Genomic DNA, 27,273 nt, shown 5'->3' with positions numbered 1-27,273 from the left:
GGGGAAAAAATCACATTATTTCTAACAAATTGAATCACTTCGTCTGACAAATAATTAGCCTCAACAAGTCAACATAATACGTATTGAAACTTTTTAGTTCAGTCAACAAACGCATGAAATGCGGCTGAACTCGACGCTGTGTAGTGGAGAGTGTACGGATAAGGAAGGGGAGGAGGTGCTTCTTTCCGCCGAAGTCTGTCTCTGCAGTTTGTACTCGAGTGAGACGTAAACAACCAGTGACTCATCATCGCTCAAACCACAAACAATCCTATCTGCTGCCGTGCCGGTCAGTCACCACACGACATTCTGTTGAGTTAGTTGTGCATTATTACTGAAGCTTATAAGGGCTGTGATGAATTTAATTTTGTTACATTTTTTAGTTCTTTGATTCATTGTGATCATCCTCTTCTCTATGATATTGAGTTTGGTAAGTAATGTAAACGTTATGATGCATGCTATTTGTTTGTATTTGTGCATTGAGCCAGGGGTGACAAGAAATGTTCCACACCGAGTACCACCTGACCCCATCCACCAAAATATAAATCCCACGATATCCTATGGGTTTATATTTTAGCGGATGGGGTATCCGTCACCTTTGTGATAGACTAACCCGGCCGCCAAGGCCCTAAGTATAAACGGCATGTCCACACGAAAACAAAATTCCCTGTGCTTGAGTCAACAAAACATGATTCAAAATATTAGGCTTAAGATAGAATGCATAATCCAGACCGCAATAATACACATTAAAGAAACCAATATAATGCAATCAGATCATCCAACATCTTTGGGTGTATTGTGTCTAGTCATTTTATCTAGTAGTTTTATGTTACGTTATGTTATGTTATGTTATGTTATGTTATGTTATGTTATGTTATGTTACGTTACGTTATGTTATGTTGTGTGAGAGGAAACAATACACTCATTTATGAAAATGAAATCTCATCCCTGTGAACTAGATCACCCGTTGTGAACTCCACATCAACCTTGACTCACAAATACATAGGCAAGTTCTGGGACCCAGGTCTGGGGTTACTGATTTGTAGGTGACAGGTGAGATGGTACGTAGCTAGCCGATAACCGTGTGAACAGGAAACTGTAGAACAATCCCACTGATAGGCACAGCTACATTACAATGGTCAAGGGAGAATTGCACCACTAAAGGACATATGGCCATGGTACGTGAGCTCCGAAAACTCCATAAAGTCAGATGCAACATGAGTTAGGTACATATAGACAATCAGAAAACAGCACACGCAGTGATCACTTGCTCCCCATGCTGCACATCTAAACACACTACCCACTGCATACTTTTAGGGGTTCATTAGGATGGCGGGTGGACTTTGTCCGCCCACCATACTTTTGGGGATTGGCACTGCCCGCCATAAGGGTGGGGGTCCCGTGTGGGCAATTAGGATGGGCCCGCCACAGTGGCAGTGGCATCCTGCAATCCTGGCATTGTCGCGGGCAGTGCACTCAGCACCGCCCGCCACAATCATGGGGCAGAGCGGCAGTGCTGAGCGCGGTCCCAGCTCGGATGGGCACAGATGGGCTTGCCTTTGGCACAACTTCAGAACGCCTGTGGAGCGGACACGCTCCAATGTCGATTAAATCTCCCACCGCGTGCGGGGGGGTGTCTAAGCCAAATGCTAAGAATATGCGTTTAATATCAGGGTGAAGTGAGGTAGCTACCGGAAAGGTGGCAGGGCCTGATAAACTCCCCTTGGAGATCTATAAAACGTTCTTTGGTGTCTTGCAGGAGGATTTGTTAGCTACACTCAGAAGTGCTCAGATTGGGGCGCCTCCTATGTCATGGGACGAGGCCAGCATTGTCGTGTACAGAAAGAAGAATAAGCCGGCCGATCTTCAGGCGTCATATCGTCCGATCTCTTTGTTGAACGCGGATGGGAAAATATATTCGAAAATCTTGGCAACCAGGCTGGCGGAAGTGATAACTCCATTGGTGTCGATGAGACAACATGGATTTATTCCAAAACGTGGAACAGCGAATCATGTAAATAGGGTAATTACACTGTTTGACCATGCTAATGTTAGTGGTGATGCACTTAGCCTCATTTTATTAGATGCCGAGAAGGCTTTTGATCATGTTTCATGGGGATTTTTATGGGCTGTTATGTGACGACGTAGGTTTAGGCAATTGTTTATCAGCGTTCTACAGATGCTATATCGCCAACCAGTTGCTAAGATTTGTACAATGGGGCTCGAATCTAAGCCGGTGAATATTAGACGCGGGACTAGACAGGGGTGCCCCTGCTCCCCACCTACATCACCCAGTGAGCACCTAAAAAAATGAATCAGAACATTAAAAAGCCATTGACAAGTCTTCAGATATAAAACATGCGGACTGAATACAATATCGGTAGGCTGTCCGGATTTCGGTTAAAACCGACTCTGCACGACATTACACTACCGACTGCAAATCAGCTGACCCGGTTTAAACCGAGTATCGCCGATTTTCTGCAAATTTTATTCACCACTTGGCCACTTGCACCTTTTGGCCACTTGAGGGAGCCAAAGCAGTATAAACCAGCATCCGAGCTAGGCATCGGTAATTCTAATGAAACATTTCACCCAATTCTTTGCCTTACTGCCAAATATTTCCAAATTCTTTATTCGGCTGAAAAATAAAATCCTGATTATTTGTCCTACTGCTGCGAATATTTCGTACCTTCATACTTCTTCCCTACATTTCCTAACCCTTTGTTCTGCTGTCACAAATTTCCTGCCACATTTAGTTGCTTTTTAGGCATTGTATTTCTTGTAGGCATTTTTTTAATCTGCTCTTTTGCCAGTGATGGTGACAGCTTTCCATTTTATTTCCACTTGGCCCATGGTCAGAAGAGTTGCCGGATGATGGTGGTAATAAATTGTAGGCAACTTGCAACCATGTCTTGAAAACATAGCAATGGAAACTACATATTTCTCTAATGTGTTTCTGTTCTTTTGAGCAAAACACTATAAATTATTCATTAAAAATACAGCTCTAGAGTTTACTTCAAGTTGTGGGCCACATTGCACCGTGGACTTTGAAAGTGGGCAATGTGATGAAGTAGCAGAAGTTCACAACCTTCAAAACCTCCCTCGAGATATGACTTTAAGGACCGGCAATGTAGCATAAGGTTTCATGCACAGTGGCCTCGGACATTTGATATCCATATCCCTTTGGCCTGAATTCCATGTACATTTTTTATGTTTTGACAGGATGCCGGCTCGGTGTTGGTGGCTTGGCCGGTGCACTTCCTATCCACTCTGCCCTTGCTTCTCATTCATCTCTCCCCCTCCTGACATCCTTAAAGTAGGCAAGCGCCAGGCACTGCGGGGAGGGCATTCTATTAATACACACAGTACATGACAGCACTTTTATTAGACACCAGGATCCTTCCCACAGCCTTAGAAGCCGTTTCACAGTTCTGGCTCTCGTTGTGGCAGGTGGATACATAACAGTTCTGTCACATCCAAATAAATATTCAGCAGCAACACTGAACCCATGCAGTCAAAGCAAAGTAAAACCAGAAGAAACTGAATTAATAAAATACTAGTTCAAAACATCTTTATAGCCAAAGGCCCCTTTGTGAAAGGGGCGTACCGTGACTTTCACTCTGCCTCGGGCAACTGCTCTCTTTTCAACGTCCGTTGCTTTACTGCCCGCCATCCGCTCCCCTCCTGGGCCGATTTATGGCATTGGGAAAATGAAAATCAATTCTTTAACCTAAACCAAATCGAGCTTGCCGGCTGCACACAGATCACTGCAGCAGGCTCCGTGATCACAATCCAGCTCGGCTATTTGGTAGGTAAAAGTGCTTCCAGCTGTGCAGTTGACTCTCTACCTCCCCTGAGCCCCCATTTCTTTTATGAAAGGCGCACTTGGCCCACCCGGGGGTCCATTCTCTGCTCAGAGCACAGTCCTCAATTTTAACAATGGAGATTAAAGGTTCAGTTAATCGCTCGGGCTATGACGGCTGCCCCTGTTCACAGGATATGGCGATTGTCTTTGACCAGGGAACAGCGTGCACGACCCAACCTCCCCCTTTTATCAAGCACCCCACGTGGCTACAGTAGCCTGCCTTTCTGCATGTGGACATACCAGACTGCCTATCATCGGAGAAACAGAAATTCACTGCGGACCTCCTCCTGGTGGAGAAGTTATTCTCTTACCCACTATCGGCAGGACCTCTCCGCAGTGTGAAGTAACAGCGCAGATGTCTTTGTCAGGCCGTTTCTACCAATAGGCAACACTAGGCGGCTGCCTAAGGTGGCAAAAGGGGGAGGGCGGCCAAAAAATGAGTTCTCCCCACGCCAAAACAGTAAGCATGCCCTGCCTTATAGTGCTCAATGAGGGCATCCCCTTGTCTCTGCTGCGGATGAACCCCTCCCCTTTCCATGTTCCCTGGTCTGAGTTCAGCCATGATCCAGGCACAGCCTACTGCAGCCCCGGTAATATGATTTAGAGCACAGGCTTGTGTCTCTAAAACAACTGTGCAGCCATCAATTTTAAGAGGGTCATTTGACAGATAAAAGTTTACATGGGAAGGAAAGAGCGAGTGCGCATGACCAAAGACTCACTGAAGAAGCATTGTATGGGATACTACAATAAGTTTGATTTGTAGAAATGTGTTTGTATCCTTACATACACTGTATGTACATTTTCTATATGTCATGCACTATCAGTGTAGAAAGCAAGCAAAGACAAAAGCGAAATGTTCCATAAACACCGGAAAAACACAGTTTCTGTTGTTTTTAATGTCACGAAAATGGGTAACCACTGATAACCACTGTTTTTTTAAGGTCTTGAAATCACTGGAAAATACTGGAAAAACCCCACCAGAATTGACCAAAAATAGAAACTGAAAACAGGAAAGCCTAGATATCGGCGACACATCATTGCTGTTTGTAACCACCCGACCTTAGGTAGGTGGTTCCGACCACATGATTATAATGCAACCGCCCATAGGCAGTCCCAAACATCCATTAACCAATGGAAGCTTGTGCAGTGGCTGGAAAAGAACAAGCGTCCATTAAAAATTAGATGTTTGTGAACAAGCCGGCACTGTGTGGCAGGCACTACATGGTACCTGCCAAACGGTGCAGTGATGTTTAGGTTGGCACCATGGTTGCCCCAGGTCCCATTGTGGAGGGCAAAGGGGGAAGGTGGCTCTGCTAGGGGCCCCCAATGTTGCTTTCCGACAGCCTTTCCATGTCAGAAAGGCCAACATGGAATGACTGCCAGAAACCAACATCCTAATCCTGATGGTGGAAACATCGTCATTAAGGGATTATGCTGTCTTTCTGATGCACCTACGGGCTCCTTGAGCCTGTTGGAACCATGTTAGAACCCCCCGCAGGTTTTACTCTGACCGCTGCCATCCTGATATGGCGGTTGGACTGTAAACCTACCATGAAGGTCGTAAAGCCTCCAAACGCTGGTCGGAGGCTTTCTGCCCGACATCATAATGCGGCCTTTCATCTGATAATGAAAAAAGCATTGCACATCACACACCTGGCATTTAAAGGATTCAGGTATTATTCTTGGGTCATAATTCTTGAAAAGAGCATCTCTGGTGATTTAACAGAGGTGAACGGATGTGTACATGTGTTTTGGGAAGCAATAGGAAGTTTATTCTTCAGCAGTATGAACTCATTAAGGACAGAGCTCATTCAGGAGGACTCAAAGGAGAAATCAGGTGTTTAATTCAAAGGAAACAGGAGAAAATTGCATTGTGTATAGTGTAATTGGACGTTTGTTGTTTGTGTATCTGCTACCTTACAAGTCAATGCAATTTAAAGTTAAACCTAGTAATTTTGAGAGCACGGAAAGGAATGAAGACTATTGCTTACAGCTGTGCATGCACTCTTAAACGTGAATAAGCATTTATCCATAAAGTGCTTTGTTTCTTGAATGGAATGGATGGGAATTCTATATTTGTTTTTTAAAGATTAAGATCTACCTCACACTCTAGGTGGGGAGAACTACCATGGACTACCATGGATGACAGGCCTCCTTTATGTAAATCAGTACTGACCCTGCTCCTCCTAGCAACAATCCATGCTTTAACAGAAGGTAACTGAAAAGGCCTCAGACGGTTTCAGCCTTTTGATTCCTTTTCAGTGAGGTATGACTTGTATGCTGTGATGTAGCAAAAAAGGGTTCCACCCCAGGGCATACCAGGGTATCACATCAAAAAACCAAAACTTTATGAAAAAATGCTTACAAATAGTCTAAACCATTTGCAATCACTCCGGGTATCATTACAATCCAGTGCGTTCACCCACTTACCTACTACAGTTAGAGGCAAGCTTTATGTAAATTGGTACTGACACTACTCCTCACTGGCCATGTCTGAACTGGAGTGGCTTGGTGACCAAAATAACAATGGATTAAACCCAGATCTGTGACTGGGGGTGAATGTTTTACCATTGTGCAACATTCCGTCCATCATCTTGTGTGTTTTGCTGTTCACCCTATGTGGGAAGGGTATGCCCAGATGAGGGTCCCATGCTCACTATGCCACTGGAGTCAAGCTATCCTGGCTGATGATGGCTGATAGCCAGAAACCGGTCCTAGGATGCTTGATTCAGGTCCAGGGAAGGCATGGCTTGGCAGTTCGGGCTGGACTGTTCCCATGAGGCACAGTGTCAGACTGATTTGCATATGACCATGTCTGAACTGGGGTGGCGTGGTGAGCAAAATAACAATGGATTAAACCCAGATCTGTGACTGGGGGTGAATGTTTTGCCATTGTGCAACATGCTGTCCATCATCTTGTGCGTTTTACTACTCCTCACTGCAACACACCATCCTGTACTGACAGACCCAGAAAGGGCCTCTGAAACAACCCGAGACTAATTTCAAACTTGTGAGGCCTCTTCAGTGAGGCATGGCTCGGACCATGTGGCACACTTTGAATCACTTAGGGTATTACATCAAAGACACAAACAGTGATAGGTGAGATTGATGCAAATTGACTAGACACTTGAAATCCTTTTGGATATTATTCCAACCCTAGCTTTTTCACCCACTGTGCCACTCTAGACAGAGTCCCTTTGTGTAATCTAGTACAAAACCTGCTCTTCATGGGCACAGTCCACTCCAAACCACCAAACGAGGCTCCTCCAGAAGTGAAGAGAAACAACTTCAGCTAGGTTTTGGCATGATTAGTTCTCTTCAATGAGGTATATCTTGGATCCTGTGGCACAGTGAGCAAGGGACCCATGTCTGTGCATATAGTGGGCCACTTCAAGTGTTACATTAGGCACACAAGTAGTGATCAGAGGAATGCTGAAATAGGTTAACTAGTGGCAACAGCTCAAGGTAGCATTCTAACCCATTGTTTTTCACCAACTGTGCCAATCTAGACATTTTCATGATATACATCCTAAGAAACCAAGTATGACGGGTATTGTAAAGGATGATGATGTCAGACTTAAGATTCTTCCTCTGGTATGTTGTGCCAGAGCTGTTTATGTGTCTGTAAGGAGACACAGTGGAACTGTTCCCAGAAATAAACTGTAGCAGGCTGTCCAGTGTTGCCACTTTGACTAGTGTTGACTCTGCCCACACCAGCTGAACAAGTAAGAGATATTTATAGGAAGGTTAAAATTGCGATTCCTTAAATTCAATGTAGGAAGCACCCAAGCTGTGCGACTTTTGGCTTAAGGAATCGCAAAATACCACCAACTTCAGGTTGGTGGTATTTTGCGATTTTGTTGAAAAATGCACTTTTTGGCATTTTTCAAAGTGCCATGTGGGTCACATACACACCCTTAGGACATGTATGTGGGCCACATGTGCACACATGTCAATGTCAGGGGTGCAAAAGGGTGTCCTATTGACACCCTTAAAACTCTGAAATTGCAATCTCAATTTGCGATTCTCAAATAGAGAATCGCAAATTGAGAATATCTTCCCACTCATTCCGATGGGCCTTCTAGCCCATAGGAATGAACGAGAAGGTATTCCTCATTTGCGAATTGCAATTTGTGATTCGCAAATAAGGAATAAGTGGGATTCGCAATAAAATGTGCTAAACCTGCCAACATTTCGTTTTGCGATTCTCCAATTTTGATTCCCTAATAATCGCAATTTTAGAATCGTAAAATGAAAATTATCTACATATGCCCCTAAATCCTTTATCTTGATTTCCAAATTCACATACAGTATCACTGCAGATGCTTGGCTATGTATTTCCAAAAGTGATATTAAAAATAAGCTGTCAGCCTTGATAATATCATTTGCAGTGAAAGAGAGTATGTGCTTTATGGGCAACAATTTACATTGTCAAAAAAGCAAACACCTTACAGTTCAGAACAAGAAGACTTGTACAGTGATTTCCATAGTAAATCATTAATATCAGTCTGAGGAGCAGAACTCTTGTTATTTGGCAACAGGGCCCCTATGATCCCTTAATCTGGAGGAGTCACCCCAAATTCTACATAGAATACTTCTAGAGAGTGACCTCACACACGTTTTGTTTTTAAACAGTGAAGCCTTACACACAGTGGTATAGGCACTAACTCAGTGGAGGCTTTGGAAGAGAGGCTAACATCACCTCCTTTAATGTTTTACATGCCTGAAATGTGTTTTTCAGACTGAGAGAAATGAAGTATAATGTTTACAGTGTGATGATGGCATCTATAAAAAAAAACTGGTATCTCGACCAAGGTGAGCCCAGCCAGAAGGTTTTTTTTGTTTTTTTATATATATATTTTTTTTTTTAAACCTTTATTAGCGTCAAAAGGATATACAAGTCTAGGCCTACAACCAAATCGGCCGGCCGCAATACGTAAAGCAATCAAAAGTTCCAAGGCAAACATTACAGAGTCAATCAGCAAGAACCAGAGGCAATACAATCGTAAAAAGGGGGAATATACCTAGGAACCAGAGGGCCAAGACACGGGAGCAAAAAAAGGTTAATTTTATAATATGGGGATAAGGTGTACGACAGGCTCACTTACAATATAGAGATGTCCGAAGTCCCAGAACCAGCCTCAGCGACAATAAGGGGGTATGGGGCCGCAATACAGGAGAGGCAACACAATTCACACAGGAAGATCGGGATAATTTAGACATAATCGACACTTGAACATTATCATCGTTAAATGCCCACCACCCAAACCACAGCTAAGCCAGAACAGAGGGATCGGAGAAACCCTACATCAAAACTAACCCGTCATAGTGACCTCCAGAAAAAAGGAGGGAGGGGGACGGGGGCAAGGAAAAGAGGGGGAAGAGGGGGGAAAGAGGGGGAGGGGAGGAGGACAAGACGGAACAATGAGAAAAAGAAATGAAATACAAAAACGAAAGAAAGAAGACACGCCGACACAGGCGTCCCGTGGCGGGAGTACAGGAGAAAACAGGAGTATCAGCACCAGTGAGGGTACAGCAATCGAGAAGAAAAGCAACCGAACCATAAAAGGAGGGTTAACGACGCCACACACCCCACCCCGAACACACCAAGGGAGGCAGGGACAGACGCGGCATTACTATAAAGAGATACAAAAGGGCCATAGAACCATAAAACAAACAACAAATAGAACCCAACCCACCCATCCCACCCTGCACCCCTGTAGAAGGCTATGGCCTACCCTTCAGACAGCGTGCCTGTCGCCCTAAACCAGAACCCGAAATATAGCAAGAAGGAAAGAGAGAAGAACGAGACAAAAAGAAACAAAAACAGAAATAAAGAAAACAGGAGGGAGGAGCACAAGAACAGAAATCAATATGGTCGGCCGCCGCCCTCCGCCCACCCAGACAATCGCAGCAAAAACAGACCAGGACGACACCCCATCAAGCGCCATAAAACTTGCAGAGGAGGGGATTACCCACCGCTCTATGGGTACAAACAACTGCGCCACTAAGTCGTATACCCATAATCAACCAGGAGTCGTGCATATCACCCCCATCCCTTCCGAACCACAAATTCCACCCACCACATGACAGTGTAAAATGAGATACTCAATAGAAGACCAGCACACAGTCGAAAAAAATGTTGACTACCACATAGACATGGGGGGTAAATCGGTCCGCAAGTGAGCAAAAGTCCGAGCAGAGAGTTTAAATGCATCAGCAATCGCAGCACGGGTGATGAAGAACAGGAGTTCAGTTTCGCCGCTTGGGAAGGCGAGGGGGTCTCTGTAGTAGACAAAGGCGAAGCCATCGGAGCAGGTGCAGGTGGCAGTCCACCAATATTTCCAGGCATCCGAGCCGAACAGGGCCGCGGCACAATGTCCAAGTCCCCGGGGTCAGAACCTCGAAAAACAGGGAGCTCCAAAGTCACCGGCACACAAAATGATCTCCGATCAGCGGCAGCCACACTTGCAGCAATCAAGGGGGGCGAGGCAATGGAGTCACTGAAACAAGAGGGCGGCAAGAAGAAACGGCTGCTCAAAATGGCGGCAGATCGTGGCGGACTCACAGGGACATCGGGGGCCAGGGATGCGCGCAGGGATCTCAGAGCTTCCAGGATATCTCTGACCGTAAGCTCACGCTCACCAGACCGGACCCCCGCGCAATTAGGCAACCCAAGCCCGCCGCCACAAGGCGCTTCATGTTTCAGAGGGTCGGCCGCCATTTCGCGAAGTCAGCCCAGTCGCCGCCCTCCGCGACCCCCAAAAACAGTTCAAAAATGTAGGACTTCACAGAGCTCCGGGGGGTTCCCAGCAATGGCAGCCTTGGTGCCGAAAGGATGTCCGCCCAATGCGGGTCTCCGCCTACACCAGCACCGGCGCCCCCAACAAGCAGAGTCCGGGCGCAGAGGTCCAGGGCCGCCGGTCAGAGCAGCGGTGGGGGGAGGACCCCTTCACAGAATCAGTCCACGATGCATCTCACCCACATCGGCCGCGCGGTCACCAGGGCAGGCCCGGATCAGGATCGCCGGGATTCTCGCACAACGGCTCTCATCATTGGTTCACTCTCTCGACCAGGGCCGACAGTCGTCGGACCCCACAGGCTCGGTCCCGGTCTAGGTTCCACGGAGGCCCCGGTCTTGCGGAGGGCACAACTTCGGAGCCGCTGCACGTCGAAACCTCCGGGCCAAATGGTGAGTACAAGCGAGGTGTTCCGTTTCCGATTCTCCGATAATGTGTCGTCTCCAGACAGGATATTATACAGGATACATGATCAGGCCGGAGGGCTGCGGGAGCCGAGCTAAAAGGCGACCATTATGCTCGCGAGCTTGGCTCCTCCCCAGCCAGAAGGTTTTAAAGTTCAGACCCTCCAGAGCACAGAATCTACTGGGTCATAAGTCAGTAGGCTTTTTTATAGAGGTGACTTGCTCTTTTCATACCCTCTTACATCCATGCTTTTTACAGTGACTGAAATAGAATTCAAGTTTTCCTTCAATAATCACACACTTAGTATAACAAATGGCGCAGTTTTGTCATGAGGGACTGTATAGAGCTGTAAGACAAGTGCTAAATATGACAAATGGTAAATAGATAAAGAGTTCTATAACCATCTACAACCTTGGCTGACCAATGAGCAATCGCTACTTTATCAAAACCAAATGGTCCAAGACCTGTCTTCAGTTCCACTGCAAGGAATTGCTCCCGAACTTTCCCGTACAAACCTACTGTGCATTGTGATGGCAGTATGGGTTGGTAGTTTGTGGTTTTAAAGAAGTAATAAATAGATAAATTCCTACTCAAAAGGTAAACTAAAAAGAAAAGCTCCAAGATGGTCTGAAGAGCCTGGTATATGAAGTATCTCCATGATTTAGTTATAGAACCTTGAGCTACAGTGTGACCACCAATATTCAATATCTGATCAGTGTCTCTTATCTTCCAGCTTTGGAATGGGTGGATACGAAGCACCGCACCTTCATTGGGTGCCTGATGAGCCTGTACTGGAGCGTTGGGTTTATGCTTCTACCTTTAGTGGCGTACCTGATCCGGGACTGGCGCTGGCTGCTCGTCGCTGTAACATCCCCCTATATTCTGGGGATCATTAGTGTATGGTGAGTGAGTAGACCCATAGCAGGAGAATATATGTTTTATGGTCACCTTGCGTATTCAGGACTGTGATTCCACACCTCACTCTTCCAGTAGACATAAATGGAAGTAGAAAAGGAGGTAATGTTGAAAAAAGGTAAAAGGCAAGGGAGGCTTTTTGGATCAACAAACTCAAAACTCTAAAATTTGGTGTGAATTCAGACAGGGAACTATAAGTTTTACTTTAAGAGAATTGTAATTATTTTTCTTCTGCATTGTATTGTTTCATGATATACAGATAGGTGGTTGGTAATGAGTACCTTTTCAACACTTGTTTTGTTTATTGTGATCCTTTGTTGATATATTGTTTTAAGAAACAGTTGCAATCATGGTATTTATATTGTGATAATGGTGATAGAAAAGGTTTATAAAAGTTTTCACATCAAATGGGTTGTCTTTTGTGGTACATTGCTGATATCTTTGTAGTTACGTTAAGTAGTTAGTTAAGGAATGATCTTCGTTAATCATGTTAATTTCATGATGAATGACAATATAATATCAATGTCAAAGTGGTTTTTGTGGTTAAGCATTGAACTCTACCATTTTTTTTTTGTGGTTTTTAAGAAGATCTTTATTATGCAGTATGTGGTTATCTTACAATTCACAATTAACATCTCTACATAGACTGCGTAAGCAGGTAGCTATCTGTTAGGTCCTGAACAGGAGGACACAGCCATTCAGCCGACAACCCGGGGGTTCGGCGGCGATTTCCACATGTTAGTTTGTATAGCCATCTGGTGACTAATAACGTTAATGGTAGATCTCATGATTTTACATTTTATCCTCAAGTTTCGTGTCGCAATGGTCACCCAGCATTTGCCTCGTGTATGTAACTTCCCCAAGTCCCATAGGTCGTGTGTGAGTCAGTTGTGGGTAGTGTAGAAATGGGGTGGGGAATCAGCTGTATATGCGTTTCCAGTGCTGAGTCAGTTTTGCTGCACTGGTATTGGCGACGCGTGCTTTAGTATAGCTCACTGAGGCATAGGAGTGAGCAGGTATAGTCAGCAAGGTTAGTCCGCAGTCATGTTGGGTAGGTTTCAAATTACTTAGCAGTAGGGTGCCTGTGTGACCTCCCAGTTGCATCACTGAGAGGGTGCTAGGGACATGTCAGCGACCAACGAACAGAGTGTCTTATCCATGTGCAACACGTTTGTGGCCAGTTGTCCACGTGTACCCCTTGCGATGTGTGAGCGGTATCGCGTCTCCGCAATTCGCAGGTGTCATGAGGTCCCGAGGGATTGGCTTCTTTTAGTAACGTGTTATCTCCTGTGTCTTCATTTAAACCAAGGAATTTGGGTCCGGTCAGGGAACTTAACCAGCAAACAAACTGTTCCCTACGCCCATATATTGGCTGGGCAAACTGGGGGTTGGGAAAGCGTGAGAGGCAGGGGGGGGAAAGGGGGGGAGATCGTTGCAGGTTTCGATGTGGGGCATCTATTGTAAGGTGGGGTCCAGCGAGGCTTCACGCAGTGTATAGGGACAATCGAGGAGGGGGGGGGGGTGTCATTGGTCTCATGGGACTCCCCGTTCCTGGCAGGCGTGCTGGAATGCCTTGAGGAGGTTGTTCCAAAGCTGGGCGATGGGGAATTTGCGGAGTCCCGCTGTTTCCTCTCGAAGAAGAACCGTGCCCTCCGCTCGTGCCCAGTTAGTGAAGGAAGCACGCCAATGTCGAACATGGGGAGGGGCCGCTGCCTTCCAGTGTTTGGTGATCAGGCGTTTAGCCGTTATTAGCCCCATGTCCCAGAAGCGGGTCCGCACTTTGTTGAGCTTCGTGCGTTTATACAGTCCTAAGATGCATGTTTCCCACGTGTGTGGCATTTGCTCATTAGCGCTGCGCGCAAGGAGCGTCACGATCTCGCTCCAGTACGTGTGCACCTCAGGGCAACGCCACAGCATATGTAAGAGGTCAGCTCCTGCCAGAGAGCAGCGCGGGCAGGCAGCATCTGTGGTGGCAAAGTATCTATTTATCTTGTCAGGCGTTAGGTAGTCACGGTGTAGAATATAGAATTGTATGATCTTAAAGCGGGGGCTGCGCGGGATATATGTCGGTCCGGCGAGTATCATTGCCCATTCTTTGTCGGTCCAGGCCCGCCCCCTGTCTGCCGCCCACCCATCACGCAACCCTAGCGCCGATGGCTGCGAGTGTGCCTGCAGAGCCTGCGCCAACTAATGGATGATGTGTGAGCCAGTCCCCATAACATGGAGGTACTGCATAAAGCAGTGCATCGGTAGTTCCTCCGCTACATCTCCCCAGAAGGTAGTGAGCGTGCGCAAGAGGGACGCATGCATCAGGAACTGTCCTGCTGGGAGCTCCGTGGCAGCAACTAGGTCCTCAAAGGTGAGCAGCGCTCCCTCAGTATACAGGTCACCCAGGGTGTCTACCCCTGCTTGCGTCCAGCTAGTCAGACGAGTCACAGTCAGTGCTCCCTTTGGGCTTGGGGTGCCCAGAATGGGCATGGCCGGGGCGTACGGTGTTGTGGCCCGGGTGAGTTTCAAACAGCGCAGGAAACATTTGCGTGCCACCGCCAAGTATATCTGGGGGGGGGCAGGGGGTTCGGGATATCGGGTGGAACAGGGTATTGATTTGCGCTTGCGTCCAGGCAGCAGCATCCGAGGCAGTATCCTCAAGGTGTTTGCCGCTAAGCCACTCCGACACCCACTGCATCTGTGCCGAAAGGTAGTACAGTTCCATGTTGGGGACCGCCAGGCCTCCCAGCTCCGTCGGCATGTAGAGTTTAGTCAGCGCCACCCTGGGTCGACCCCTGTTCCAGATGAGGCTTCTCAGCAGGGTTTCCAGATCTCGGAAAATCTTGTTCGGTACATAAGTCGGTATATTAGCAAAATAGTACAGCAGCCTAGGCAGTACTATCATTTTGATAAGTGCTATCCGACTCGGAACATTGAGGGGTAAGGTGTTCCAGAACGTGATCTGCGCCCGAATCGAGGCAATTGCTCTTAGGAGGTTCCCCTCCAGGACATCCAGCGGAGTCCGATAGATTCTTATCCCCAGATAGCGGAACGTGGTGGGATACCACTGTAACCTGCCGCCGCCCAGTCGTACATCACACTCGGGCGTATCCGGGTGGAAGGAGTAAGCCCCCGATTTTGACCAGTTGACTCGCAGTCCCGACATCTCCTCAAAAGTTCGGAAGGCGTCGGCCAGCGAGGTCGGGATGTCGGTTATATCTCTGACGTAGAACAGTAAATCATCTGCGTACAGCGACACTGCATGAAGACCGTCCTCCAGCGGGATGCCCCAGTCGGCTCCCTGAGCCCTAAGTATCGTGGCCAGGGGCTCCATGGCTAGAGAGAACAGTAGAGGCGACAGGGGTCAGCCCTGCCTAGTGCCCCTGCAGACTCGGACAGCGTCCGAGAGCATTGAACTCTACCATGATGTCCATGAGGTATGAGTTTCCTAAATAGAACATTCTGTTTTACATTTATGTTTTACTTTATTGACATTTGTATTTTCAGGTTTACATTACTGTTTTGATTTGAGTTTATGTGATTTGTGATGGATTATTATATTTGTTGAGGTCTTTTGAAATTTGAGTCGAGAAATTGTTTGGGGTCTGAGATGCAGTGCTAACCATCTAGAGATGGAGTGAGTTTTCTTATGGGGTCAGAAAGTGTGCCCATTTGGGGGGGAAATTACAATGGACAAAAAAAAGGCAGATTGTACTGATGCTTGTTTTACTGTGGTGTAGTTGGATCGGGACCTTATTTTATTTGTGCATTGATATTGGGTAAGAACTAAAAACGATGGTAGTTTATCAGTCAATAGTTTGATTCTTAATTTGGAATTTGGGCAATATTTTTCAAGTTTTTTCACTGTGTTATTGTGTTTAGATACTCTAACTATAACATGATGCCAAATGAATAGACCTTTTAGATAAAAAGAGATTATTTGTAATTCAGGATTATAAGGTAAGCAGAGTTTTGGGTAATGGTGATCATTATGGAAAGAAAGGCTGTTAATTTTGGGAAGCTACAGATTCAGTTGCATGAATGTCCACTAATCACATTGTTGGGCTGCATGGAATGTTTGATATCAGGGTGGAGTCATTTTTCCTTTTGTATCCAAGACATTTGGGTATTAGGAAACAGGAATGGGCAAATTATGACTTAAAATACACATCTCAGATTAACTATTCAACACCACAATAGAAATCAAATGTTTTTTCCAATGAAATTTTAATTCAAAAATAACTATAAACTTAATTATTCATTGGACCTTGGTATATTATTATTGTAGACATTTCCGGTTATGACATTTGAAAGATCAATGAAGTTACTGCTCTGATTTGAAGTATTCTGGATGAGTATAGATTGATTACAGGGACAGGAATGGATTGAACAATTTATGCTGACAAGTCTGTGATACTAGTGTTTTTGATTATATGACGAATAAATGGTTTTTACTTTGGATGTTTGCTACTGCCACTATTTTGGCTTATGTTTGATTGAATGGACTGTGTGTTTTCCAATGGGTATTGACCCAGAGTTAATTTCATGGACAGGAATATTTTACAATACTCTTTTCAGGGAATTGAACTGTATCATACTATGGAAATGTGATTTCTTTTCAAAACAATGGGGACTGATATGGAGTTTTTATTGGACATTTAGATATTTCTCTAGTTTTAATATGCATTTAAATTGAATAACAAGTTAGAAAGTAGATCTTGATATCTAATATTAAATGACTATGAGAACAGTTGGGTGGAGTTTAAGAAGCACTTTGTGACACCTTCTTGTGACTTTTTTCAAATTGACAATGTTATCAACTTGCTTCTCTTTAAATTATAAATAGTGTAACCAAGAGGGATAATTATCAAACATTATTTGAATATTGGTTAGTTGTTGTAAGAACTGATTATTTATGTCCAATAACGTAACTGTTTTTTTCAATGTCATTTCTCATATATGATGGAGATTTTTGTAACGGTTTATATTATTTTCATTTAACAGCCCTAAAGATGCAACAGTGTTGTGAAAGATGCATTGCTTGCTAATCATTTAATATTAAATTGAAGAATGGTATTATGATTAAGGGCCTGATTACAATCTTGGTGGATAGGATACTCCATCGCAAATGTGACGGATATCCCTTTCGCCATATTACAAGTTCCATGGTATATAATGGAATCGTAATTTGGTGGACGGGATATCTATAGTGTTTGTGACAGAGTAACCCTGTTCGTCAAGATTGTAATCAGGCCCTATGTTTCAGAATGTCGACTTGTTTCTAAATGAATTAATGTTCATTCATTTAATATTACAGGCTGATTATTTTGTAAGGAGTGTTCTTCACAGATCATTAAGATTATATCTCCGTACGGACAATGCACCAGGTGATCTGAGAGCTAAGCACAGGACTACAATTGATTATTTTATTACACTGGTACTTCAGTTTCCTTAATTCCACAGGTGGATTCCTGAGTCTGTGAGGTGGCTGTTGACCAAAGGCAAGGTGAAGGAAGCACACGCCGTCTTGGTTCGATGCTCTTCAATGAACGGCCAGGTACACTTGTCCTCCAACATAAACATTGAGGTGAGTGGAGTCTAGCACTAAACTATAGTGATTTTACATGAAACTGAAACTGATCATCAGTGACGATTCATTCTTTATTCACTAACAGTCGTCTTGTTGGTTCACTTGTGAGGATGAATGTCAAGTGCCTTTCAAGTGGCCTTAGAGATGCAGCGAGTTGAGTGAGAACTATAACTTACCATGGAACAACCAGATCTTTAATGTTTTCTTGGATTGTGAATCGCAGATGTGTAGATCAAGAGAATTCTGTAAGGCGGCAGTAAAAGAGAGACATTTCCAAAACATATACCATTCTTGGTCTTGCAGAGAACTATGAGAAGAGCTGGGTAGCCTGACTGCAGCTAACTGGATAGGGAGTGATCGAATTTACCCCATAAAGTGTGGAGGATGGGTGATGGGGTGGCTGTACCATGAAGACACCAGTATACACTGCAGAGAATGGTGGAATTAGTTATTCTGTCACCTGGGCACTAGTAGAGGTTATAGAAGAAAGAGATTACTTTTTGTAAAGGGGAATAGAAGGTCAAAGGCTTTAAATTCAGAAGTAAGTGGTACATTCTTCATGTGTCAGCCTTCTGTTCATTTCATCAATTTGATTAAACACTTTCTTTAACACTGTTGCCTGGGTCAGGGAGCGACAGAAACACCAAATAGAGGTGAAGCGGATTTTATTGCCTTTTGTATAGTTTTTCGTCTTATACTCAGCCGTTCAGGAGAATGCTGGGTAAAGTCCACCTTTTGTTAGGGGCTCCGGTCTCTCCTAGATTCTCTTCTCCTTTGTACCCGTCTTGACTGGCGATGGTTATCCTGAGTCTCCGGGTCCATAGGTCAGGGAACACAAAGAGAGGGATACTTTATGTAGTTTTCTTTCTCCCCGTTTTTATCACTAGGGAGGGGAGTGCAAGGACACCTGTACACATGTGAGGTGCTCTCAAACCGGGTTTCAGAACCAGTGCAACGTTGAGTGTACAAAATCGTGGGTGTGCCCAAAAAAACAGAAGAAAATCAAATGTAGGAATAGGTAAGTGAGGACGCGGCTGCGGGAGCTATTGCGGTGCTTGTTCCCACCTCCCCACCCAGCCCGTGAAGTGCTTGCGTACCTGGGTTAGCCAAGCTCCTCCAGGAGCGTGGCGGGGTACTTCGTGAGGTCGTTGGCCTCCTGGCTCCTCGGGTTTGGCTTTGTATAATTTTTCCTAATGGAGGGTTGAATGGGTGCAGCCTCACTGTGTCTATAAATGTATCACGTCTACCGCTGTGTGATCACATAGGCTGATAGCCTCATCTGTAAGTGTGGAATAGAAGTGAACTCAGCACACCTGCAGTTCCTCAGAGCACGGCCTCACTGAAAAAGTCTGAGAGAGATACAGAGTGACTAGGTCATCTGAAAATATTACTGACACTTTGACCTTGGATTTGCTAACATCATCTGGCACTCAGTTGACACAAGAAGAACAGTTAGAATACTGACCAGAGATAGCATGACCATGCCACATCGTGCATGTGCATTTTGAACCAAGTCAGATAAGATACAGGATGGGGAAGTGTATGATAGCTTGTTAATTGTGAACTTTGGCCTGACATATAATCTTCATACCAGGTCTGCTTTTATAGTCTAGGAGCTGTGCTGAACCCAAGGAGGAGGGAAATCTGTAGGATCTGTGTTTAACCTTATGGGTGTCTTACATGTAAGAAAAGGAAGGTTATGGCCTGGCAAGTGTGTGCACTTGCCAGGTCGACATAGCAGCACCAAACAGCGCACAGACACTGCAGTGACAGGTCTGAGTTACATTTACAGGCTACTCATGTGGGTGGCACAATCAGTGCTGCAGGCCATCTAGTAGCATTTGATTTACAAGCCCCGGGCACACAAAGTGCACTGAACTAGGGGCTTACCAGTAAACCAAATATGCCAACATGGAATTACCAATCCATAAATACAATTTACAGGGAGAGCATATGCACTTTAGCACTGATCCGCAGTGGTAAAGTGCCCAGAGTCATAAAACCAACAACAGGTCAGAAACAGAAGGCCAAAAAGCCAAACACCTGAGGATAAACCCGCTGGACAAGCTAGGTCAAACAGTGGCCGATCGATTGCGTACCGGGTATCGAAACTGTAGAACAATCTACCTGCCGGTCTGGGATTTCTATAGTCAGAAGCCAGGTTAAGGAAACTTCTTAAAACCAACCTTATTTAATACCTGCACTAATCTAAGGTTGACTATGGTACATCGGCTGGTGTTGGTTGCTTTCAGCACTGGGATACACGGTTGAGTAGACATGCGCTTTATAAAAAAAAAAACAATGTAATAGAATACAATGACATCATCTAGCAAAGTAAACCTCAATATACTTCATAAAATAACATTTACATTTTTTTTATTAAGTTAAGGAGACCAGTGAGAGACATACAGCAGAGAGCTCGCTATAACCTTATAAACTACTACACTCACTTATCACCCAGGAGAGAGTTCCCAGTTAATATTTATATCTCTTGTAAACAACTATTCTAAACACTAATGACCATAGTAAGATGTTTAACCATACAGGCTAGTCTATCCCAAACCACAACAATCCCATTTGTCTGTTGCGCATTTTAATTTGGGAAATTAATTCCTCTTAATCCTGAGAGTCCCTGGGTCCAACTAGTCCACCATGTACCTCCAATAAACACCACAGAGCTGCGTTGCAGAGAGGTGGTCCGAGACCACGCCCCTTTTTACAAATCTCTGCAATGCAGCTCTGTGGCACTTACTGGAGGTACCTTGTGGGTTAGTTGCCCCTCAGAGACCCTCAGGATTCAAGGGGACTTTATCCCCCAACTTAAAACGCCCACAGGTCATGTTTGCACACATGTCATCATAGGCCCCCCCTCCCTTCACCAGTGTGCAAACGCACCCGTGGTGCATTTTAAGAGGTAGTTTTAATCCCCCTGCCCTATTATGTACTAGTGGCTTACAGAGGAGGTCATGCTAATCACAGGGGGACCCCAACGCATAGTGTTCCAATGTATGTAGGTGTTTTCACTGTATTCTAAGTGTCTTTTAACATAGCACTTGCTCTAGGACTGGTTAGTCAGACTCAGTTACCACCAGTACCCGTCTGAAAAAGTTGAGGGTACAGGATGATTTTGCAACAAGGATTCTTTCTGCTCCTCTGTTTGTTCTTTCTGCACGTTTTCTTTCTTCCTGCACTTTTCTTCATCTTTGAGGATTTCTGTTGCTTCTTTCTACATTTCTTTTTTTCTTTCTGTGCATTTTTTCTTCTTTCATCACATGTCCTACCTCTGTAGGCATAGTTAGAATCTAGCATTTAAAAAACCTTGGAAATTCACTTAAAAAACCATAGGTTTCAGTCACGTTAAAGTTAGAAATTATCATTTAAAAAACCTTTGAAATTCACTGAAAAAACCATAGGTTTCAGGCATGTTATAGTTAGGAATTTGCATTTAAAAAACCTTAGAAATTCACTGAAAAAAAACATTGGTTTCAGGGGCGTTATAGTTAGCTGGACATTTCACTCGTACAAAACCATTGAAATTTCCATGTTATAGTTAGTTCAGCTAACTATACCATGTGCGCCCGCAATGCACTGCTGATGACGTCACATATTACATCACTCATGACATGGTCAGTGACATCACTCATGACATCCCTGATGACATCTCAAATGACATCACTGATGACATCACTGATGACATCATCCTTGTGATAGAGTGGCAGACCTCCTCTCACCCTAATATAACCTTTGATACACACATACAAAAATAGAAACTAAAATGTTCAAATCAATGGACATACCAATACCAGTTACAACAACCTATTCAGTGGTTCTAAGATCTACATACACATCCTCTCATTCCATGCCAGCTCCCTTTTGGTAGGGTTAAATCAGGCCGAAATCACTCGTCTTCAACGTGTGCAAAATGCGGCCGCCAGAGCAGTAGTGGGGTTACCTAAGTACTGTTCAGCCGCGAGCACCTTGCGCTCTCTCCATTGTCTGCCGATTAAGCAGAGGATTCAATTCAAAGTGCTTTGCATGTCTCATAAGATCCTCAAGGGTTTCCCTGCTCAGATTCTTTTGAATCTTTTGTCCTTTTATGTCCCTGCCCGATGCCTGCGTTCTTCGGACCTTGAACTTGCAATAGTCCCCCGGTTCAAGCGCAGCCGTGCTTGTGGCCGTTCATTTCGAGTACGTGCTGCAGCTTTGTGGAACTCCCTTCCTGTAGAGATACGTACCCTCGGTGAGCTGCTCGCGTTTCGAAGGGCGGTTAAGACCTTTTTATTTCCCTAGTCCATCTTTCTTTGTTCTTTTTATCTAGTTGTGTTATGTTGGTTCCTTGGCAGGCGCCAGGACGCTCCTTCACTGGAGCAGCTGTGCGCGTTACAAATGCTCATAACATAACATAACATAACATAACATTCACCAAGTCCTATAAAGTCACTCATACATGTACTCACTCATCATATGGACTGATACACCTATACATCCTGTTACACACCGCCACTCATCTCATCCATAGAGTTACTCACACACATAGTCACTCATGCTAATAAAGAATCAAACATCTATTTACTTGCATATACAGTTATACACACATCACCACACTTACTTCTACAGAAACTCACACATACTTACTCTTTTGAACAATCATTTATACAAACACATACTTATTCATACAGGAACTCTACCAATCTCTCACTCTCACATATACTCACTGATATACACCAATACTCAGATATAGTAGTTTATAATATATGTAGTTATTTATAAGGTCACTGTTGAGATATTCACTCAGTAACACACCCATACACACACTCATCCACCCATACAGTCCTGCACACATACTGTCTTTAACACATACAAACAGTGACGCCCTCATTCATGCATCTATGCACTAAGTAATACCCTTCATTGAACCATACAAACACTCAGACACTCATACTAATACTCGAAAAACCAAGTAATCACCCATCTAGACATTCATGTAGCTACTCACCAACCCATGCAGTCACTTATGCACAAAGTGAGAGACTGATACAGATATTTACATATTTAAACAATACTCACTAACCCATGTATTCACTAATAAGAACCAGTTAATCAGTCCGTTATACAATCAATTTTACAAAAACAAATTCATCCATTTAGACACTTATACACCCATTTATTCTTCCAACGACCTTGAGATATGCATATATAAAACATATTTAATTTTCAGAAAAATACACATTCACTGGATGATGTCATCAGTGATGTCATTTGAGATGTCATCAGTGATGTCATGAGTGACGTCACTGACCATGTCATGAGTGATGTAATATGTGACGTTATCAGTAGTGCATTGCTGGCGCGCAAGTTATAGTTAGCTGAACTAACTTTAACACTATAACGGGGGAATTTCAGTGGTTTTGTATGAGTGAAATGTCCAGCTAACTACAACGCCCCTGAAACCTATGGTTTTTTCACTGAATATATATATATATATATATATATATATATATATATATATATATATATTACCTACTGGCAGTCGCCAGTAGGTAGTCATAGTTAGGACCTAGTTTCCATAGGAAATCCACAACATTCTATTTGAAATAACTTTGGCGCCGGTGGACGAATCTTCGTGAATTTCTTCAAGAAAATGGCCTGCTTGGTTCCGCTCCTTCCCTGAAAGTTTGGGGGTGATTCGTCAAGTGGGGGCCGAGAAAAAAGGGGGTCCCAAAACATGTTTTACCCATGCAATTTTCCATAGAGACCTTTAGCCAGGGCTACAGCCCGAACGGCTGAACGGAATTACACCAAATTTGGCAGAGAGGTAGAGTTCGGTTCCCAGATTGTGCTTTTTGTTGAATGTTGTAAAACTGTTCAGTAGTTTTTGAGAAAATTGCAAGTAAATTATAGTGCTATCTAGAGTCGGAGTTCAGTACGCGTACTGAAATCTGTTCAATTACGAGCGCGAGCTGCATGCTGATTGGTTGTGAACTGTCTGTCAACACTCGAAACCAGGAAGTGTTGGCGGACATCTTGTGCCTCGCTAGAACCGAGTCACAAGAAAACAGTAAAACAAAGTTGAGAAATAAGGGAAGGGAGTAGGGTAGAGACATTCTGACCCTCTAGGCTTGCTCAAGGGGTCGTACATGGATGCTTAGGTTCTATTTTTTATTTTATTTTTTTTAAAGAAAAATCGCGGCGTACGCGCATGTAAATACCTACAATTACGAGCAGGAGCTGCATGCTGATTGGCTGTCAATACTCCAAACCAGGATGTGTTGGCAGCCATGTTGTTTGTCGGCAGAGCAGAGTCACAAGAAAACAGTAAAACAAAGTTGAGAAATAAGGAAAGGGGGCAGGGTAGAAACATTCTGAGCCTATAGTCTTGGTCAGGGGGTGGTACATGGAGCTTTAGGCTCAATTTTCTTTTTTTTTTTAAATATAAAATGTCGGGGTACTCGAGCAGTACTTGTACGTGGTGGAAAAGGTGAAAAAAAGTAGAAGTCCATTTTATTCATTAGGTCCCGGGGGTAAATTACAGGGGCAATTTTTCTGCATAATGGGGGCTTGTAAAGTGCTCTGAGCACTGGGGAACGGCACTTCTCTGGTTTTATTTTGAATTATGCGAGGGGTTACGGTCCTACTCCCAGCAGTCTTGGGGAGCGGCACCCCTCGGTTCTTTTTGAGCTCTCCCTCCCTCTCTCACAGTACACGTCGCGGGAAACGCCACCTTTCTGGGGCAGTGATTTGTAAAATGACCTTCCAGCTCCGGGTACCTGCATTGTCTGGAGTTTTGTATTAATGTTGGGAGGGTGGGCTTGATAATACGTCCTTTTTAATTCCCATAGAAGCCTATGTTCTGGTGTTAACATGGGCTTCTATGGGAAATAACAAGGCCGTATTATGAAGCTCATTATCACCGTTTTATCGGCAGTTTCCTGCCAATAAAACGGCGATAATTTCAACAACGGTCCTTGATAATATGCACCTAAGTTTACTGGTCAAAAAAAGAGCAATGGTCCATATTATCAACAAAAGGCGATACGTTATCGTCGCTTTCCTGCCGATAAAGCAGCGATAATGGGCTTGATAATATATCCTTGTGAATTGCAATAGAAGCCCAGGTTAATACTAGAACCTGGGCTGCTATGGGAATTTACAAGGGCCTATTAACAAGCCCATTATCGCTGCTTTATCAGCAGTTTCCTGCCGATAAAAGCGGCAATAATGTATCACCCTTTTCAAGGCCCTTAGGAATCAATGGCAAATACCAATTCGGTAATTACCGAATCAGTAATTACCGAATCTTACAGATTCTGTGTGTTTACCGAATTTTTACCTACATAGCAATTACCGAATTGTAAATACCGAATCGGTAAAATTCGGTATTTACCATTCGGTAAATTGCTATTACCTACATCTGGGCCCTAGTTCCTTGAATAAATGTCTATTGCCACAGTAATCCATTGGGAAGTTTTATTGTTATTTGCACAGTCATTTTTTGGAGGCTTGGCCAATACTAGCTGAAATGTAGCTTTCAGGTCTTACAGCATCTAAAAGCTGGGATCTCTTCAAATCAGTAACAGCTAGATATATGATTCTAATGGTTCCAGAATAAAAATATGCAATAAAAGTGAATGGGGCATCATCTCAATAGTAGGCAAATCGGGCAAAGACCTCTGTGACCATCTGTGAATCTTGAGGTGTTAACCCTTTCCATGCTGGGCTAATTCCCCTGTGGAGCGGGGGAGGGGGGCCGCGCGCAGGTGCCGCTGTGCTTGTCATGCTGCACAGTGGAGCTGTGCTCATGACGAGCTGAGCTTGTGACGACTCCGCCCACTCCAGTGCAACGCCCGAACAGGAGGGGAATTAGCCCCACGTGGGTGTTCCACGGCCGTTATGACGAGCTCAGCTCCACTATGCCTCATGACGAGCTCAGCTCACTATGCCTCATGACGAGCTGAGCTCATCATAAGCGTCGAAAAGGTTAATATAGAAATTCAAAGTGTACAATGTGGGTAGGCATAGTACACGATCAGGGAATTAACGCGACCCTGTCACTTCATTGGTGAGGAGGTACTTGCAGTCTTTTCTGTTCTGGAAGCAACAGTAGATTTGCCTCAGCCTGGGACTTGTCATTGGTCCTTTAGGTATCCAGCAAACCGTAAATGTCACTTAGCATGAATGTGCAAAACAGTCCTTGGAAATTTGCAGAAGTTTGAAATTCCTAGCCGAGGCAGCCATTAATTATTTAACGCTTGAGCCACATGCAGGAAGGGCAATCCAAAGCATTACGTTTTGAAAGTTTAAAATATTCAGTTTATCAGGAGGGAGTTTACCTTATTCCTTTATCCATGTTTTTCAAGCTCTCAGGCTTTCATTTATGAGATTTTGGCATAGGTTAGAGCAGCAAATCCCTGTGCTGCACTGCCACACGCCAAAGGGAAAGGGCAGGAATGCATCGTATTTATGCAATACGGTACATTTCTGTTCTTTCTCCCTGCGCTGGTGCCATTTCAGCAGCCTAGCGCCAACATAGGCTTCCTGGCACCTTGGTGTAAGGGTGCCTTCATTGCATGCAGGATTGGAAAAGATGAGGAGAAATAAAGTTTAAGTTTAAGTTTAAGTTTAAAATATTTATTGAGCGCGACATACACCTAGACGGTTTCTTGGCGCTAGAGTAGGGGAACAACCCACTGAACGGGGACAGTCACTGAAGCAATGGCTGGAAGCTAAACAATAACCTAAGGAAGAGCCTGAGGAAATAAAAAGGTCTTCAAAGCTTTACGGAAGGCGGAATAATCAGTGAGGGACCTAAGGTAAAAAGGGAGCGAGTTCCAAAACAAGGGGGCAAGAGTGGAAAATTTAGAACCACCCTGTTTCTTTCTCCGGTAGCGGGGCACCGCTAGGAGAAGTTGGGTTGAGGAACGGAGGTCTCTGCCAGGGACATAAGCCTTGATGGCCGATGATATGAACAGGGGGGCCAGGCCAGTCCTGGCCTGGAACACCATGCAGCCTAGTTTAAACAAGGCACGTTCCCGCACCGGGAGCCAGTGAAGAGTTCTTAGGAGGGGGGAGGAGTGATGGAATTTAGGGAGACCAAAGGCAAGGCGAGCAGCCTGGTTTTGCACTAATTGCAATTTACGGAGGCTGTACTGAGGGATACCATTATACAGAATGTTCCCGTAGTCCAGGCGGGACAGGACCAGTGCGGACATATTAACTTGAGTGCCGGAAAGGAGAAGAAGCGAGAGATAGAACGAATAGTGCGAAGAGTGAGAAAGCAGGAAGAAACCACGGAACCAATCTGGGAGTGCATAGTGAGTTGATTATTGAGCTTAATACCAAGAGTCTTGACAGAGGAAACCGGGGTAGGAGAAGGACCAAACGAGGGGGGCCAGAAAAGTGAATTCCAGGGACTGGAACAACCACCCGTCACCACAAGTTCCGTTTTATCGGGATTGAGTTTCAGGTGGTTGAGGTTCATCCAGTCCCTGATGAAAGATAGAGTAGATTGGAAATTAGAGATAGAATCAGGTGTGGAAGAGAGATTAAAGATAAGCTGGAGGTCATCGGCATAATTAAATACCGAGACCTCCAGGTGCTGTAGAGAAAAGATGAGCGGAGCAATGTAAAGATTAAAAAGTAAAGGAGAGAGAGAGGAACCCTGGGGAACACCGCACTGGACCTGGCAGGGGGTAGCTGAAAACACATTTCTTCTC

General features: G+C 44.5%; 1 protein-coding gene across 1 annotated transcript in view; it reads left to right on the top strand.

The window, feature by feature from the left end:
• LOC144821702 (solute carrier family 22 member 7-like) overlaps nt 1-27,273 on the top strand; it is a 178,883-nt gene that overhangs the window by 75,943 nt on the left and 75,667 nt on the right. Inside the window, exons 5-6 of the mRNA XM_078678919.1 lie at nt 11,801-11,969; nt 17,434-17,557. Of these exons, the coding sequence (XP_078535045.1) occupies nt 11,801-11,969; nt 17,434-17,557 (293 nt within the window). The remainder of the gene's footprint in view (nt 1-11,800; nt 11,970-17,433; nt 17,558-27,273) is intronic.

Source organism: Lissotriton helveticus, chromosome 2_2 (genome assembly GCF_964261635.1).
Source record: "Lissotriton helveticus chromosome 2_2, aLisHel1.1, whole genome shotgun sequence".
NCBI classification, from domain to species: Eukaryota; Metazoa; Chordata; class Amphibia; order Caudata; family Salamandridae; genus Lissotriton; species Lissotriton helveticus.
The sequence above is the reverse complement of the archived record's forward strand: the minus strand, read 5'-3'. Positions and strand labels throughout refer to the sequence as shown.